The sequence below is a fragment of the Acomys minous genome (genome assembly GCF_964271855.1).
Source record: "Acomys minous genome assembly, chromosome: 19".
NCBI classification, from domain to species: Eukaryota; Metazoa; Chordata; class Mammalia; order Rodentia; family Muridae; genus Acomys; species Acomys minous.
In genome coordinates, this window is record NC_140499.1 from 44,016,810 (window position 1) to 44,034,980 (window position 18,171).

General features: G+C 42.2%; 1 protein-coding gene across 4 annotated transcripts; it reads right to left on the reverse strand.

Moving 5' to 3' along the window:
• Nucleotides 1–51: 51 nt before the first annotated feature.
• TRIM59 (tripartite motif containing 59) lies at nucleotides 52–14,186 on the reverse strand. 4 transcript variants are annotated; one of them, XM_084769664.1, is made up of 4 exons: nucleotides 14,026–14,186; nucleotides 13,062–13,136; nucleotides 5,491–5,604; nucleotides 52–2,667 (listed from the first exon to the last, which is right to left on the reverse strand). In XM_084769664.1, exons 3-4 carry the CDS (start codon nucleotides 5,491–5,493, stop codon nucleotides 1,450–1,452), a joined length of 1,221 nt encoding a protein of 406 aa, XP_084625790.1. In that variant the 5' UTR covers nucleotides 5,494–5,604; nucleotides 13,062–13,136; nucleotides 14,026–14,186; the 3' UTR covers nucleotides 52–1,449. The 4 variants fall into 4 exon arrangements, with proteins under 4 accessions (XP_084625790.1, XP_084625791.1, XP_084625792.1 ...); XM_084769665.1 differs by lacking the exon at nucleotides 14,026–14,186 and adding an exon at nucleotides 13,836–13,961; XM_084769666.1 differs by lacking the exon at nucleotides 5,491–5,604 and having other exon boundaries at nucleotides 14,026–14,183.
• Nucleotides 14,187–18,171: the final 3,985 nt, after the last annotated feature.

Genomic DNA, 18,171 nt, shown 5'->3' on the forward strand with positions numbered 1-18,171 from the left:
AAGAAATATGCACTACATATGAAAATTCCAAAGCCACCACTTTCTAAGCCATTAAATAAAAATACCAGATTTATTAAAATAAACTGTTACACATCAAACCCAGAATTTCAAAATGCATGGACAATCTCAACCTCCTGGTAAAAATATAAAACAGTTTATACTTAACAGTATATACTTCACTTTTGCCTTAAAATAAAAAGGGCTGTGTACTAAAATTGTCAAGACTATGACATAATGTAAGTTTGTTAATTAACCCTAGTCCAATTGTTTAAGCATAATACTAGAGAAGAATGAGTTCTACCTGCTAACCTCACTCCTTACTTTACTTCCTCATCTATATTTAACCCCTTGAGAAAATGCGTGCTTGCTAATATTTACATTAAACGATAGCACTCATAGTATGTATCTGATAGTAGTTGTGCTTGATAAAATCTGATTCCAATAAGCTGACCTAATGACTTAGTGATTAAACTTCTCGGGCATTGTTTTAACCCGTCTTTTATTTTATCTATGTTGAAGCAATATGGCTAACATTCCCTAATCTGATCCTTGAAATAAGGTATGGTAAAATAAGAGGTGGTGATTCTATATACCATTTGGGATTTCTGGAAAACAAATCAGTAGTGTTCCAAGATTTCAATGGCAGGGAGCCAAAGTTCTACTGCAAACATTATGCTAGTCCATTAAGGGAGCAAAATTAATGGTTCTGACTTAAGACTATTCAGTATGGCATGAGTCATATCACACGATTGTCCTCATACACATTTCATATAACTAAGACCAAAACACTACAAGACCAAAATACACACTTGTTGTGCTTTGTGATGCTGGCACTAGACCTTGTTGGTTGGTTGGTTTTAGGACCTCACTATAGCCAGGCTGACTCTGACCTCTTTGGCCATTAAACTCTGTACTAGACATCTAATTTATTGAATAGTAGTGCTATAAATGCTCTTAAAATAACAAGTTTGGCCCAAAAAAGTGTTTAAGCAATCTTGGCCCAGATTTTTAAAACAACTTTTACCACCTCCATCTATTCGTTGAAAGGCATCAAATCACATCAAAATAAGCACGTGGACCTCAAAAATCTTGTTCTTTTTAATCTAGTATATGTATATACAAATAACTGCAAAATTAACCACTGTAGCATGTTAACAGTAAAAATCTTGTTAAGCAGGAATATTTAAGACACTGATTCACTATCAAGCCAATAAAAACAGGATAAGGTATTAGTATTCAAATCAAAACTTACAATTTTCTAACTTGAATTATCTTTCAGATGTCTCACTTCTGATAGTACTTCTACCCAACCATGGAAAGTTTGTCGTATTTCTGTATATTAGCTGTAACCTTATAGTTGCTACTTAATGCTAACCTGACTTCCATCTAGCAGTGAGTATAGCCTCTGCTATACAGAATAAGAATACATAAAACTCTTGATTTAGGCTTTCAACGAGAAACTATTTTCCACATGAATTCCTTTAACAAGTACCAAGTGTAGCATACCATATTTTTAAAGTCATATAAATTCTTAGATAAACTCTGGTAAACAGACAGAGAAACTTCAGAGAAACATATTGAAGTGATTTCATTTAAAAAGGTTATTATGTGATGGTTGAAAAAGAGTATCAACATTAGTATCACTGAAATTAGTGAAACTATAGCAATGTTTAAAATTTTAAAAAATTCGATTTCTTTTTCATCTTTATCAGGCCAGGAACATGATGGCATCCTTTTCGAAGCAATTCTCATTTCAGGAACGACAGCTTTCTTAATATGTCCAATTTCAGTTCTGCTCCACTCTTCTTTTAATACTTTGCTTACACGGGGATAAATTTCAACAGGCTGGACCTCAGGAAGTGGTCTTTGTTTCAACATCTTCACACGTTGGCGGACATCATCGATTTTCTCAAGAAACCTAAGTGGAGACTCGTCTTGTAATGATGTGGTCACTGTCATTAACTCAAGTTGTTGCTCCCTTATCTCCTTCACTCTTTCAATCTGTGGAGTGTATTCTTGATTTATCAACTTGCCCACATCACAGAGAGCTGCTAAAAAAATTTTTTTTTTCTGTTCTAATGTATCAGTAAGCTCCTTAAAATACTGGAGGACAACTTCTTTATCACCTTGAACCATTTTCTCAGAATGGCATTTCTGTTCTTCAAGCTTTTCAATAAGACGAGTGATATCTGTCCAGTGCGTGTCGGTTAGCTGTTTAAACAATTTCTGAGGTGTATCCTTTTCTTTGAGATAGGCACTCTGAAGGTCATCTATAGGATGGCCATGATGTTGGCCTATAGTAAGACACTGCCCACAGACTAATTTTTTATCTAGTAGACAGTAAACATTTAAGGGTTGCCTGTAATGTTCAGGGCAGGTGACAACATCTGGGTGGTCTTCTTGCTGGTACTTTTCAATAATTGCTCTTAATGCAAAGTTTACAGGTAAAGATTCTATGCCAGTTGAACCAATTTCAATAATACTTCTGCAGTTAGGACACTTGATTGGAATTCGCAGAGGTCTCCATATGTAAAAGTTACCAGAAGCCTGAAGAACATTTTCCAAACAGTTTCTACAAAATGTGTGAGAGCATGGTAGTACACGAGGATCTTCAAAGATACTGTAACAAATGGGACACGTTAACTCATCCTCAAAGTTGTGCATTTCCTGTAAAAAAAAAAAAAAGGTTTTTAAGTCTACACATATATAGTACATATTATGTAAGGTTTTAGGCACAACCTTTGAATAAATAATAAACTATTTGCTATTTGAAAGAAAAGCACTAAATGCAGGGCGTGGTGGCACATGCCTTTAATCCCAGCATTTGGGAGGCAGGCAGATCACTGAGTTTGTGGCCATCCTGGTCTACAGAGTGAGTCTGGGACAGCCAAGGCTACACAGAGAGACCCTATCTCGAACCCCCCCCCCAAAAAAAAGTACTAAGGTTTCCTTTTAGCTAACACTTTCTTTGCAATTCAACTCCTCATACATACTGAATAAGTGAATCATCTTAAAAGTTTATTACTTTCATCTGGGCATGGTGGTGCACGCCTTTAATCCCAGCACTTGGGAGGCAAAGGCAGGTGGATCTCTGAGATGGAGGCCAGCCTGGTCTACAAAGTTGAGTCCAGAACAGACAGGGCTCCACAGAGAAACTCTGTCTTTAAAAAACCAGTTTATTTCTGGCCAGGCATGGTGGCACACTCCTTTAATCACAGCACTCAGGAGGCAGAGGCAGGTAGATCTCTGAGTTTGAGGTCTACAAAGCGGAGTCCAAGACAGCCAAGGCTACAAAGAGAAACCCTGCCTCTAAAAAGCATAAGCCATAACCAAAAAATGTTTATTACTTTCCAACAAAAATCTCAATTAATTGTAAGAAAATTTCCAAATTAGTCAAAATTGGTTTCTATGTAATGAAGACTAAAATTCAGTTGAAATCTACTTAATAATTACAATTACTATATGCAAATATTTACATTCTAAGATACCGAAGTAAAAATTGTACATGTAATGAATAGACAAGACTAAATAAACGTTTTGTATAACATTAGGCTTAGCAAAATTATCCGACTTAATGGGAGAAAATGTAACTCATTTCTTTCTCTGATATAAATGCTAGGGGTTGCAAGTCTGAGGCATCACAACTAGCTCAATCATAGTGTCTTACAAGTCATGTTTTGCTTCTCTAGGAATTGTTACTAGTAACATCAACATATAGCAATTCCTGTTTTTTCTCTTTTCCCTTTTCTTTCTGGTGCTAATATTTAAACGCAAGGCCTTGTACATGCTAAGCAAATACTCAACACTGAGTTATACAGCCCCAGATCAGTCCTATGCTACAGTTTTCTAAAGAGGTAATTTTAACTTGAAGATCTGAGGGAAAAAGTATCATTAGCCTTTGAAATAAAAATCAGAAAGATGAAAGTTGACTATGGTGACAAATACTGATTGAAAAATGAGACTCTGCTGGGTGCAGTGGTGCACACCTTTAATCCCAGCACTTGGGAGGCACAGGAAGGTCCAGCTCCGAGTTTGAGGCTAGTCTGGTCTATAAGGAGAGTTCCAGGGCAGCCAAGACTATACAGAGAAACCCTGTCTAGAAAAATCAAAAAAGAAAAAGAAAAATGAGATCCTCACATTTAAAGTGAGAGGCTGAAGAGATGGCTCAGTAGTTATGACTGTAAACTTGTTCTTCCAGAAGACCAGAATTCAGTTTTCACATCAGGAAGCTCACAACCACCTGGGGTATCTGACACTTTCCCAGTACCTGTACAGATCTGCCCCACAACACACACAACTAAAAATAAGTCTTTTTAAGAATGTTTTGAGGGGCTAGAGAGATGGCTCAGCTGTTAAGAACACCATCTGCTCTTCCAGAGGTCCTGAATTCAATTCCCAGCAACCACATGGTGGCTCACAACCATCTATAATGTGATCTGATGCCCTTTTCTGGCGCAGAGCACTGTGTATGTAGTAAGTAATTTTTTTTTTAATGTTTTGAGACTTCCTAAAACAAAACAAAAACAATCAAACAAAAAGCTCCAAGGCTGATAGATGACGGACCTCTATAAACTATAATATTTCCAGAGGCTGGCTGTTTCACAGCCCACTTTTATAGTTTTCCTTTGTATCATTCACAATGCAAGCCATAATCCTCAAAAAATGCCTAGCCTTTGGCAGGGGAAAAAAATCATGTACATCACTGTTTCATAAACCTTAAACAAAGCTAGGCGTGGTGGTGCATAATTTTAATCCCAGCACTCAGGAGCCAGAGGCAGGCAGATCGCTGTGAGTTCAAGGCCAGCCTAGTTTACAAATCAAGTCTAGGATAGCCACGGCTATACAGAGAAACCCTGTCTCAAAAAACCAAACGAAACTAAACAAAAACAAAACAAAACTTTAAAATACTAGATGTTATTTATGTATAAAGGCTGACAAATCCTATATAAAATCAGCTCCAAATTAAAAGGTTATAAAAACAGGGCTGAGGATATAGCTCAGTAGTAGAATGTAGTGTCTAGCAAGCATGAGGTCCTGCACTCAGTCACCGACATCACCAAAAAAAGTTTGTAGCAATAGCATTTAGAAGTAACTGATTGTTCGGTTAATACTCCTTTAAATGTTTCGCCCTTAGCTTCTTAGCCACCATCTGTCTGCTTCCCTATCAGGTGCCTCTGTATAAATTTGGCTGAATACTTTTTTTTTTCAAGACAGGCTTTCTCTGTGTAGCCGTGGCTGTCCTGGACTCACTTTGTAGACCAGACTGGCCTCAAACTCAGCTATCCACCTGCCTCTGCTTCCCAAGTACTGGGATTAAAGGTGTGCTCCACCACGCCTGGCATGAATAAATTTTTACTTCAAGCTTTGTATTAGAATGTAAGCCTCCTATAAGGTCAGATATAGTATTCACACAATAACTGTTAATAGCGATCCGGAATTTTTAAAAAATAATTATGTTAGAAATAATGAAGAGCCCATCACTAAATATACCATGACAATATTCAGGAGTCATGAGTCAAGTTGTGGCATGTAGAGACTGAGTCTTGACCTGTACAGGAATCCAGGAAAGTGGTGATCAGGAAAAAGGACAGAAGACAATAGTCACTGAAAAGAAATGCAAGTGAAGGCATGTTTAGAAGCCTTTACAACCTTAACCCACACCCACAGAGAGCTGTAAGTCATACAAAAATTACCCAAGGAAAATAAACATGTTGCTCAGAGAACTTCAATGATGTTAAAATACACAAGGAAGGAATACAGAAGAGTTCTTTATAAGGAATGATTTTTAAGCAATGTACATACATTCAATCCAGGCTTAATATCATTAGATATTTGGTATGTAGGTAGTAAAGTTGCAGGAAAAAAAGTAGATTTTAGGACTAGTTTACTTACACAGTAAATAGCTCTAGTATTATTAAATCTTCAAAGCTCTACTTTATATCTCTCACAGGAAGCTAGGGAGGGGCTGGAGACATGGCTCAGTGGGTAAGCCATGCAAGCTTGAAAACCTGATTTGGATCCTAGAACCCATATAAGCTGGACATGATACATATCAATAAACCAAGCACTAAGCAAGATGGAAGCTCAGGTGAAAAAAGAGCAGTCTCAAAGTTAGAAGGGGTTGTCCTCTGACCCCCCACACAGGCTCTGGAAAGAAGGCAGCATCACATTTGCACAAACAGACACTCAAAAGATTTGGGGAATGGGAGAGGGGGAGTGACAATGTGGGAATCCATTTATGGAACCAACAGCTCAACTTCTAAGTTGTAAGAAGTCTGTAAATAATAAAAGTACCACTGGACTCTCTAAGACAAGCAGCAAGCTTCCTTAAGGGCACTCAAAACTCTGTAAGAGACAAAAATCCATTTTGATAAACATAGCTTTTCAAAAATAAACTCCTACAGAAGGCTGAGAAGCAGCTCAGCTTTTAAGAGCACTTGTTACTCTTGCAGAGTAACTAACCCAGAGTTCATTACCAGTGCCCAAATCAGATAGTTCGAGTCTGTATCTCCAGCTGCAAGGGTACAAGGCCCTCTTCTGGCCTCCATGAGTACTAGATTCATATGGTATATACTCACAAAATTTTTTTTAAAAATCCACATTGGAGCCAGGTGGTGGTGGCGCAGGCCTTTAATCCCAGCACTTGGGAGGTAGGGGCAAGTGGATCTCTCTCTGTGAGTTCGAGGCCAGCCTGGTCTACAAAGTGAGTTCCAGGACAGCCAAGGCTACACGGAGAAACCCTGTCTCAGGGGGGAAAAAGAATCCAGATTGGAAGGGGGGGGATGCAGGGGCGGAAACGACATGACTTTTCTAAAGATGCTACTGGAAAGTCTTACATACATACATACATACATACATACATACATACATACATACATGCACACAATGAAGCTGATAGGGTTTTAATGTCTAAACATACTGAAGGATAATAAGTAAAAAATAGAATAGAAACCATAAAAGACAGTAGTATAATATACGATCTACACATATTAACATACTCAGAAATACCAAATATTGATTTACCAAGTGATAAAATTACACTGAGGGACAAAAAGAACTAAAATTTTCCCTATTAAAGAAAAGGCAATATATATATACATTATTAGTAATGCCAAATTTAGACTATTTTGAATGTGTGCAAGATGTGTGAGTAAATGCACATGCGAGTCATGGCAAGCATGTGGTCAGAGGACAGCTTTCAAAAGGGATTTCCCGCTCTCCCTCATGGTTCCAAGGACTGAACTCTGGTCATTAGGCTTATGTGACAAGCACTCAGTGATTGAGCCATCTTGTCAGCCAAAAACTGGAAAGAAAAAGTTAAATACATTTAAAACGTATTATTTAGGGAGCTGGAGAGATTGCTCAGAGGTTAAGAGCACTGTTTGCTCTTCCAAAGGTCCTGAGTTCAATTCCCAGCAACTATACAGTAGCTCACAACCACCTATAATGTGATCTGATTCCCTCTTCTGTCATGCAGGTGCACATGCAAACAGAGCGCTGTATATATAATAAATCTTTTTTAAAAATTTAGAAAAATATTAGTGAAGCTGGGTTTGGGGGTGCATGCACACCTTTCACTCCAGCACGTGGGAGGCGGAAGCAATCGGATCTTTTGTGAGTTTGAGGCCAGCCTGGACTACATAGTGAGTTCCAGGACAGCCAGAGCTACGCAGTGAGAACCTGTCTTTGGGGGGGCGGGGGGTGGGGGGGTGACCAAACAAAAAAACGGAAAAAGAAATACAGAAGTGAAAATTAAAGAGAATGTCAAGAGATGAATGTGCGGTGTTAAAGAACAAGAATAGGAAGCAGAAAAAGATAGCTGCCAGCTTTTATATTAATGTAAGTTGTTTCATTTCATCAGCATACAGCTAGAAATAAAACAAACCACTACAGAAGACAGGCAACCCTACAAGAGGCCAGGCAGAAATGCTCAGTGGAAACACAGACAGCATCAGCAGTGGGAGTCAGCAGGAGGGTTACAAGTTTGACGCTGTCAAGAACACAATTTCTAAAACTAAAAAAAATACAGTTAGCCGGGCGTGGTGGCGCACGCCTTTAATCCCAGCACTCGGGAGGCAGAGGCAGGCGGATCGCTGTGAGTTTGAGGCCAGCCTGGTCTACAAAGTGAGTCCAGGGCATCCAAGGCTACACAAAGAAACCCTGTCTCAAAAAACCAAAAAAAACAAAAAAACAAAAAAACTACAGTTACCCCCTTATACATGCAGTTCTGTAACATAACTTGGTTATTACTCCTTTTATCAAGAGCTGAAATCTACTTACCACCACTACGCCCAGAAAAGTTTATAATTTGAATAAATCAAATAACTACTTTGACTAACAAGCAGTATTTTTTTTTTCTTTTAGTTCTAGGTATAATCCTTAAGAAGCCATGTGTGGGGATTACTTTTCTGTTGTGATACAATGCCATGACCAAGGCAACTCAGAGAAGACAGTTGCTTTTGGCTTACAGTTCAAGGGTTAGAGCACAGCACAGCAGCCGGAGGCATGACAGCAGGCATGACAGAACCAACTGAAGTTGAGGCAAAGCTTTCAACTCTCAAAGCCCCCGCCCCTACCAATAACATGTCCTCCAGCAAGGCTACGCAATCTCTCCAACAGTGCTAACACCTAGGCCAAGTGTTCATTTCAAATGCCTGAACCCATGGGAGACACTTCTACTCAAACCGCCCACCACAAGTAGCAACCAGATGCTATGTAAAAAGTCTAGGCTAACAGGATTGTTTAAAACAGCCCTAAGATGCCAGTCACATTAGGCCTTCTTGGAACACAGCTAGCCAAGCTTTGAGTTTGTGATGCAAAAGCAGGTAGCTAGAACACACACTAAGCAAAAAGAAATGCTGCTAGAAGATAATATACAAAATGTCCCAAATCCCAAAACACAAAAGAGATTACCCTGGAATTCTGTACCTGTGTGATTTATTCACATATAACAACAACAAACAATAGCACAGTCTGTCATTATAAACAATGAAGGTATTATCAAATAAAAAGGACTATATCATGAAGATTCCACTAAAAAGAGCTGTAACCAAGCACAGCAGGACATGACTACCATGTATCACCCAGCCGCTCCAGAGGCAGTGATAGGAGGACCATCTGAGCATCACTGAGGAGCATTTCCTAGGACAGCCTGGGGAAGTCAGACCTCATTCAAAAATAAAAATAACAAAATAAAGAAATTAGGAAAAACAATAAAGCAAATGGAGAAAATTAGAAAAGATAAAATTACTAGTTAAGTAATCAACAAGTTTAAGCTGTCCACACTGGCAACCCCTGGGACGCCTGCCAGTGATGTACAGCCCCTCAGGGATCTTCAGTTTCCCTCCTCCTGACTGTGCGTTAGACAGTTTCCGGCACACAAACTGCAGAAGTGACAAGCTGTCTGAAGGACTCTTCTCTACCCCTCAGAGTTCTCACCACCTAGTGTTGTAAACAAACCAAGGTCTATTTGGTAGGGCGAGAAACTAGGACACTTAAGTCTAATGTTCAGCGAGGAATGGAAACCCTGGAACCAATACGTTAGAAACGTCAGCCCCGTAAGGTCCACAACTGTAGCAGCGGCAGCTCCACAAGCGGAGCCTGAGAGCCTCAGGCACCCAACAAAGCCGCCCGGCATTCCTAAACGGGGCGAATCATTATGAAGCAATATCCTCATCAGGAGAGGAAAGGAGCAAGCACGCATTGGGAAGAGGGAAAAACACACAGAAAAGCAACAAGAGGAAAAAGACCTACAGTGTCCAGAATATCTTGCATAGCTCCACACTATTATATTTAACAATTTACAACCAATGAAGTGTTCAAATTACTAAACAAATCAGTTCAAATTACTAAACTTTGTCAAAAATTTTACAAGTTATAAAAGTACTCTCTTGGTCAGGGGCTGGGGAGGTCAGGGCAAGCCTCTACCATGAATTCTTTCAAATGGTCATGAAATAGTTTGTTCATCCGTCCCAAAATACAAACATAAGTGTGCAAATTCAAGACAGTATAATAAGATCCCAGAACCCTACAGAGAAAATACAAACTAAAAATAGACTAATTTCCAAATGGTATGCTTATAGCATCCTAAGCACTGTTAGCAAAGCTGAATACAGAGTACATAAAAAGAAAGCCAACTATGACTAGGCTGGGCTTGTGGATCAGCGACAGAGCAAGGTCCTAGGCTCCCTCTCCACACGGCCAAGGGAGAATCTTGTGACTTCAATAACAGGAAACCTAACATTCACTCAGTGAAGTCAATGAGGGTGAGGAGTGTAACCACATTAAATTTGGAAGGAAAATAACGCAAGTAACAAACTAGAAACAGAAAGCAGAAGGGTGGCTGCTGCAGGCTGAGGGAGGGGCTGTTTAATGAGCACGGAGCTAGAATCTGGAAAGATGAAGAGATCTAGAAAATCCCTTGTACTGATGATTACAAAGCAATGCGAATACACATAATGGCACTCAATTGTACACATTTTAAAAAGGATATTAAGTGGTAACTGCACGAAATGTAAAATACAGTGAAAACCAAGAAAAGTTTTTAAAACTATTTTCTTTCCTCTGTTAGATTACAAATTTTAAATCAATTTAATTATGCTTTTAAAAAGTAACAACAAAAATATAAGTCATGTAGATGGGAGTGGTGACCCACGCCTGTGATCCCAGCACTCGGGAGGCAGAGGCAGGCGGATCTCTGTGAGTTCGAGCCCAGCCTGGTCTACAAAGTGAGTCCAGGACAGCCAAGGCTACACAGAGAAAACCTATCTCGAAAAACCAAAAAAAAAAAAAGAAAGAAAGAAAGAAAAGCCATGTAAAATATATCTACCTCCAATGAGTACTAAAATCTGAAGTAAAAATCAATATTTAAATCAAGATATCTCACTTCCCTTTAAGTTATCAGACAGGTTGTTTTTTTAACACTCGGATGAAACACGAGTCTGCATTATCCATAAATTTTTCCACACGTTTCTTGTGTTTAAGTATAAACACTTGTAAATTTCTCATCTTTTTGTAAGACTGACTGACGTCTAGAGTCTACCAGGGTACTAGAGAGAAGCAATATTAAATACCCAACTCCTGACCCTGTGGCTTTAAGTTTTCACTCAGAACAGTGAAGTGCTCTTCATCTTTGAACATGACTGTTATAAAACACTATTTTTAGTTTTGGATCCCTTTTGAACAAGGTCTGATGTATCCGAGGCTGTCCTCAAGCTGCGCATATAGGAAAGGTGACTTTGAATACCTGGTCCTCCTGCCTCTACCTCTCAGAGCTGCGACTGCAAGCCATGTGCCATCACACAGGACCAAATTATACTTTATAACCTCTAAGGAAATTATACTTCCCACACTGCAGTGCTCCACAACTTGCCACAGGACTTCTAGTGAGTCAGCAAAAAGTCTGGGAAAAATGGGTGGTGCTACACCCATTCTGGGCTTCACAGCCTTATGGCCCTAATTGATAAAAAGTCTACTGTGTGAAATTATAGACTTGAAAGAAAGAGGGAAAGGAAGGGGGAGGGAGGAAGGGAGGGAAAAGAAAAAATTGCTATTAGGCCACTTAGATATCACTGTAACACAAAATCTTAAAATATACCTTTGTCATTCACTGTATACATATATGAAATCTTGTATCAAGACCTATTTTATATAATATATAAATTTAAAATATTTTTATGTATGAATATACAACTATACTTTTTTCCAAGACAGGGTTTCTCTGTGTAGCCCTGGTTGTCTTAGATACAATTATACTTTTTTAAGATGCTGTAGCAATATCTAAGTCTTTATTCATTTGTGCTGTTTCATTTTATTATCAACCTGCTCCACCAAGCTATAAAAGGTATTAATGTAACTTACAAGTTGGCATGAATTATAGCTTTGGCTGGTTTTTAAAAAAAATTTTTCAGGGCTGGGAGATAGCTCAGAGGTTAAGAGCACTGACTGCTCCTCCAGAGGCCCTGAGTTCAATTCCCACCAACCACATGGTGGCTCACAACCATCTATAATGTGATCTGATCTGATGCCCTCTTCTGTCCTGCAGTTGTATGTTGTAAGCAGAACACTGTATACATAATAAATAAATCTTTAAAAAAAAATCGTGGGGACTGGAGAGATGGCTCAGAGCTTAAAAGCACTGGCTGTTGTTCCAAAGGTCCTGAGTTCAATTCCCAGCAACCATATATAACCATCTATAATGGAATCTGGTGCCCTCTTCTGGCCTGCTGGCTCACATGCAGGCTGAATATTGTATACATAATAAATGGTTTTTTTAAAATCTTTTTCAAAGTGAAAATATATTTGATGGAAAACATTCAGCAACATACTTTGCTGAAAGACAATTTCAATATAAATATTACCTAAACTCAAAATTTAACTTTACCAGGCTAAATTAGAGTTCCTTGGGTCAGTCAAAATGAATGTAGATCATTGTTAATACTGGGCAAAAAAATAAAAAGTAATAAATATGAATTATTATATATATAAGTACATATAATATGACATAGTGTGCATGCCTTACACACATCCTTACCAAATTTCTGTTGTATAAAAGTGAAAATCTTTCAGCCAGGCAGTGATGGCTTTAATCCCAGCACTCCAGGTGGCAGAGGCAGGAGGATCTCTGTGTTGGGGGCCAGCCTGGTCTACAGAGCATGTTCCAGGACAGACAGGGTTACAAAAAAAAGTGAAAATCTTTTAGGTTAGGTCAAATGAGCTGTTTCTCACTTTATGCTTCCTCCATAAGGTAAGTGAAAACCTTTGGGGGTTTTTTTGTTTTGTTTGTTTTGTTTTTCGAGACAGGGTTTCTCTGTGTAGCCTTGGCTGTCCTGGACTCGCTTTGTAGACCAGGCTGCCTTCGAACTCACAGTGATCCACCTGCCTCTGCCTCCCGAGTGCTGGGATCAAAGGTGTTGCGCCACCACGCCCGGCATAAGTGAAAAGTCTTAGACCTCTTTTTTCATGAGATCTTAAATTTTACATCATAACCCAGAGAGCATACACTGTAATGTACTGAATTTTCTTCATGTACCTTCATGCACACTTAACTTCCCAGAGCTTACCTGGCCTGTTGATCTCCTGATCTGGATACTGAATATACTATATCGTCTCCAACTTTTCCAGGACCTTTTGCTATTCTAAAACGAAAAAAATTTTCGTAAAATTTTCAGATTTTGTATTAAAAACGGGGGGGGGGGGGGGGGTGCGGGGTGAGATGAAAATTCCGGTTGCTCACTAACTCTGCTGCTTATCGATTTTATAGCCCGTTAGTTGGCTGCGCGTTGTTTGTTTAGAAAAGCAGCGACAGCCACTACAGCCTGCAGTAAATATTTCATCTTGAAAATCCCAACAGCTTTGCCACACAAAGGACTTTTTTACAATATAAGGCATCTGTGCGCCTGGACAATGGTAACCAATATAAATGACGGGAACTAAGCACTCTAGATTGGTTTGGCTTTTTGAGAGCCGGTCTAATTGTGTATCCGTCGCGGGCGACCTAGAACTAATTCACAAGAGATGAGGATTACAGGTGTGTGCCACCATGACCCGCTACACAGTTTTGACTGTTTAAACTCAGCAAGAAGTCTAACAACGCCACGCTCGATTATTTCACCAGCTCGAAACTCCTGCAAAACTTATTCCCAGCGACCCGTTTGCCCACGTTCCCAGCTCCGTCTCTGAAACGCAGTGGGGCTCTCGGTGAGTTTTACCCACGAAGGTTCACATCTGTAAAATGGGCTTAAGTCCCACGGGAACTCTAAACAAGCGGCTCAAGGACCGCAGTCGTCCCCCCCCCAGCCCCCGTCCTCCTCCAGGGGCGCCTAGTGCTCGCTCACCGCCCGCCCCGGCCGCGGCCCCACGTGCCAGCTTCCACGCCGCTGCACGACCCGGGCGTTCCGGGGAGGCAAGCGCTCGGCCGCCGGAGCCCAGCGGGGCCTCTCCTCCCTCCAGTCCCGGGCGAAGGCGCCGGGGTAGCCCGCGCTCGGGAACCGCAGGCTCGGGGCCGACGAGAGCCGGAGTACTCACCGCGAGGCGGGCGGCGGCGCGGGCGGCGGAAGCTCGGAGGCAGCCAGGAGCGGACGCGGCGCGCGGAGCCGAGCAGAGAGTCTTCAGGCGCCCGTGAGGGGCGGAGCCGCGGAGCCTCGCGGCGCCACAGCAGCCCGCGAGCAACTTTCAACTGCGCCGCCTCCGCCAGTGGGAAGGCGCGGGCGGCCTTTGAAAGCCAACGGCCGCGGGCGCTGCGCGTGCGCACTGGGCCGCGCGGAAGCGCGCGGAGGAGGGGGTGGGGGCTCGCCCTGCGGAGGGTCGAGCCTTGTCGGGGAGCCGGATGGCGCCAGGGCCTCCTGAAGGCGGGGACGCGCGGGCGGGTGGCCGGCGGCTCTCTGGGACTGCTTATTACTAGGGACCACGCCTGCACGGGCTGCAACTGGCGACGTGGAGCCTTCCATTGTTACCTCACAGGTCCCTTGCTCCGGCCGGTGAAGTCACCGCCTGGAGGGCTCGGATGCCAAGCTCGCCCGCCCTTGTGAGGCTTCGGGTCCCCATGGCTTTGGCGTCCTCGCCAGCCTCCCCTCCGACACACGCACACACATCCCCTTTCCTTGCAGTCAGTTACCTGCTAAAGACCCGGTGACCCAGACTGCCCACCGCCGCCAGCTTCCTTCACTTAACACGCTGGATCAGAAAACACAGTTTTCGTTTGTTTGTTTGTTTGTTTGTTTGTTTGTTTGTTTTTCACTTTCGCGGAGAAACTCCCATTCCACGGCTGAGACAGCTCTCGTCCCGGCTCTTCTCCTAAGTACCCGTAAAAGCCATACTCACTCCTGTGTTGAGTACACAGTGCTCCGCGCGTTGGGCATCGCCGAAACATTCAAGTCTTAGGATTCTGTTCTGTAGATTTACAGAAAACCATTAAGAACATAAAACAGAAACCAAAGTAATATTAGTGGAGGCCTGAATTGATCTCAGCTGTCTTCAATTCAGCTACCTTAAGAAGTGGTGAAGTGTGGATGCCGGGGGACGCCCAGAGATAACTTAAAGCCTTTCACTTTTACAGACCCGTCTTAAACACTGACGTCAGCATGATAGCTATTTAACTTCGCCCAAATACTATGTGGTCACTATCTTTCCATAGCAGTACATGCATTACACTTACATAATTTTTTTTTTTCTCTTTAAAGTGTAGTTGAGGCCTGGAAGTGGCCCGGACACTTCCTTCTCCAGAGGACTGTGTCTAAGTCTCAGTACCTACAAGACAAATCACAACAATCTACCTACAGTGCCTGAGGATCCAATACAGCCTTCTGCCCACTCACTCTGCTGGCAACGGGTATACAGTTGGTGCATACATACACATGCAGAGCAACATACAAATAAAATTAAAATCTTTTAAAACTTTAATCGCCTCCAGAATTACTATGGATGAGTATTGATGTTTTGAGCTATAATTTATGCCACGTCTTTTCACCTCTGTGCATCCTTACTGCAAGAAGGCAGAAGTAGCATTTACTGGCTGTTTCTCCAAAAGTTCTAGCACAGGAAGAAGCAGAATGAATGCTTGAGAGAAGCAGAAAGGAAAAAGGGTGACAGTCCCATCAGAGGGGCACTGAGACAGGACAGATGCTCTGATGAAAGGAAGTGACATTATCGAAAAAGGACAGAGTCCACAGTGACCATGTTCACCTGTGATCCCAACTCTTGGGAAACTGAGGCAGGAAGAGTCCCAGTTACATGCTGGTGTGGCCTACATAGCTAATTCCAAGCCAGTTTACCATAGACAGTGAGACCTTATCTCAGAGACAAGATGGAAGCTGGGGAGGGGAGGGAAGGAGAAAAGAAAACACTCCAATCGTGCCTTCAAGTAGAACAGGGCCATAGAGTTCCCAACCCTGCCAAAGATTTCTGACGCCAAATATAGGAAGGGACAGAGAAGTGGAGGAGCCTAAGAAACAGTGCAGCTCCACAGAGACCATCGAGTGACATACTCAGGTTTATGAATTGGGACTCATGCTCTCTATAGATGATGGTGTTGGCTTGGAAAAAAGAGACCAGAAAACTACAAGTCAAACTCAGGAATCAAAACTTAAAAGCCACCAGGCGTGGTGGTGCACACCTTTAATCCCAGCACTCGGGAGGCAGAGGCAGGTAGATCTCTGTGAGTTCGAGGCCAGCCTGGTCTACAAAGCGAGTCCAGGACAGCCAAGGCTGTTATTATACAGAGAAAGCCTGTCTTGAAAAACAAAAACAAAAACAAAAAGCAAAAAAAAGTAAAAGCCACAAACCTAAAAACCCCACATGAAGGATATGGAGGTACTTCGGGCTGCAAAAAAAATTGAGGTGCTCTGGTCTCTTTCTAGATTATGCTTCCATTATGATCTGTGCACTCCCAATAATCCCTTTGTGGTAGAATATTGAAAAAAAAAGATAAAGGATGGTGAGTATTTGCGTTTATTATGAGTATAATATCAGAAAGATGGAGAAATAAAGTGTGTGTTCTGGGCTGGGGGATGTAGCTCGGTGACAGTGCTCACCTGGCAAAGAAGCTCTGCGTTCATTAACTTCTTGGTGCTGCTCAGACTCCTGGCTTGACCAGCCTTCTGCCTTGAGCACTGAAACAGGAAGTCAGCACTGACTACTCTTCCAGAGGTCCAGGGTTCAATCCCCAGTACCCACAAAGCAGCTTACACCCGTCTGTCGCAGGGGATCTGATGTTCTCACAGGCATGCGTGTGATGTCTACATACATGCAACATCACAAAGCACGCATCAATTAGATGAACAGGTTTGTGTGTGTGTGTGTGTGTGTGTGTGTGTGTGTGTGTGTGTGTGTGTGTTTTTAACTGACCAGAAACAACTCAGCAGTTAAGGGCACTTACTATCCTTCCCAGATTCCTGAGTTAAGTTCCCAGAATCTCAGTGGACCCCCTCAAACTGCCTGTTAACTCTAGCTCCAGGGAGTCTCATGCTCTCCCCTGGCTCTGCAGACCCTCACACACATATGCCGTATACTTACACTGACAGTCACTCAGACATATAACTAAAAATGGAAACAATAGGAAGCTTGCACACTTTCTTAGACAAAGAACAATAAAGTGAAGGAATGACAGAACAAGCAGATATTTGTATTAGGTGGCAAATTCTAGGGCTGTCCCTAAAAAAGATAATAGGGACAGACTGAAGCTAGTACAAACTAAGGATTCCTAAAGGCACTTTTTATTCGAGTTCACTGAAGCCCCAGCTTTCAGTCTCTGGCCAGCAAGGACTTTCTGGTCCTCATATCTGAAGCAGATCCATCCCACAAGAATCTGTGTGCTGCAAGACAAGAAAATACAGGCCCACTGGCCCTGGCTAAAAGTCAGAATTCCTTGAGTGATTTCAGGCACGTAGTCACCGACCTGCCAGTGCAGCCTGACTTGAGATGGCACCTAACCCTGAGAGAATTACCATGCACCACTGTGGGAGTAAGAATGCACTTCATTCATTCCACGCGGTCGTGGCGCATGCTTTTAACCCCAGCACTTGGGAGGCAGAAGCAAGTGGATCTCTGTGAGTTCGTGGCCAGCCTGGTCTACAGAGCTAGTGCTAGGACAACCAAGGCTACAAAGAAAGAGCCTGTCTAGAAATAATCCCTCCCCCAAAGAAGAATGGACTCTGCGTCAAACGTGCTGGGTCACACCTGTCATCCTAGTATTTTGGAAGCTGAGGCAGGAGGATCATTGCAAGTTAGAGGCCAGCATGGACTGTATGGTGACATCTTCAGACACGCTTAAAAAGGACATTCTTCGTCTGTACTGCTTTTCATCGGAATGACGGAGGCCGGGTATAGTAGTATATGCCTGTAATGTCAGCACATGGGAAACTGAGGCAAGAGGACAGCCTGAACAACATAGTGAGGCCTCAACTCTAAAGAATAACCAACCATGGTTAAACAAGATTGACACTCTGTCTCTCTGAGTTCAGGCCCAGGGTACATGTTTCTCTTGCTGCTTTGGTTTTTCTCTGCTGAGCCCTGAAGGTCACACAAGGACAGCGTTGTTGCCGGCTGCTAAGGATTTGGGTACAAATCTTATCCGGCTCTTCCTTTCCAGGATAATGGCTTAAAGCAACAGTTGCCGCAGCCTCAAGATAGATGACTTCTGACGTCAAGGGAACTGGGAGGCAGATCACTGTTTAC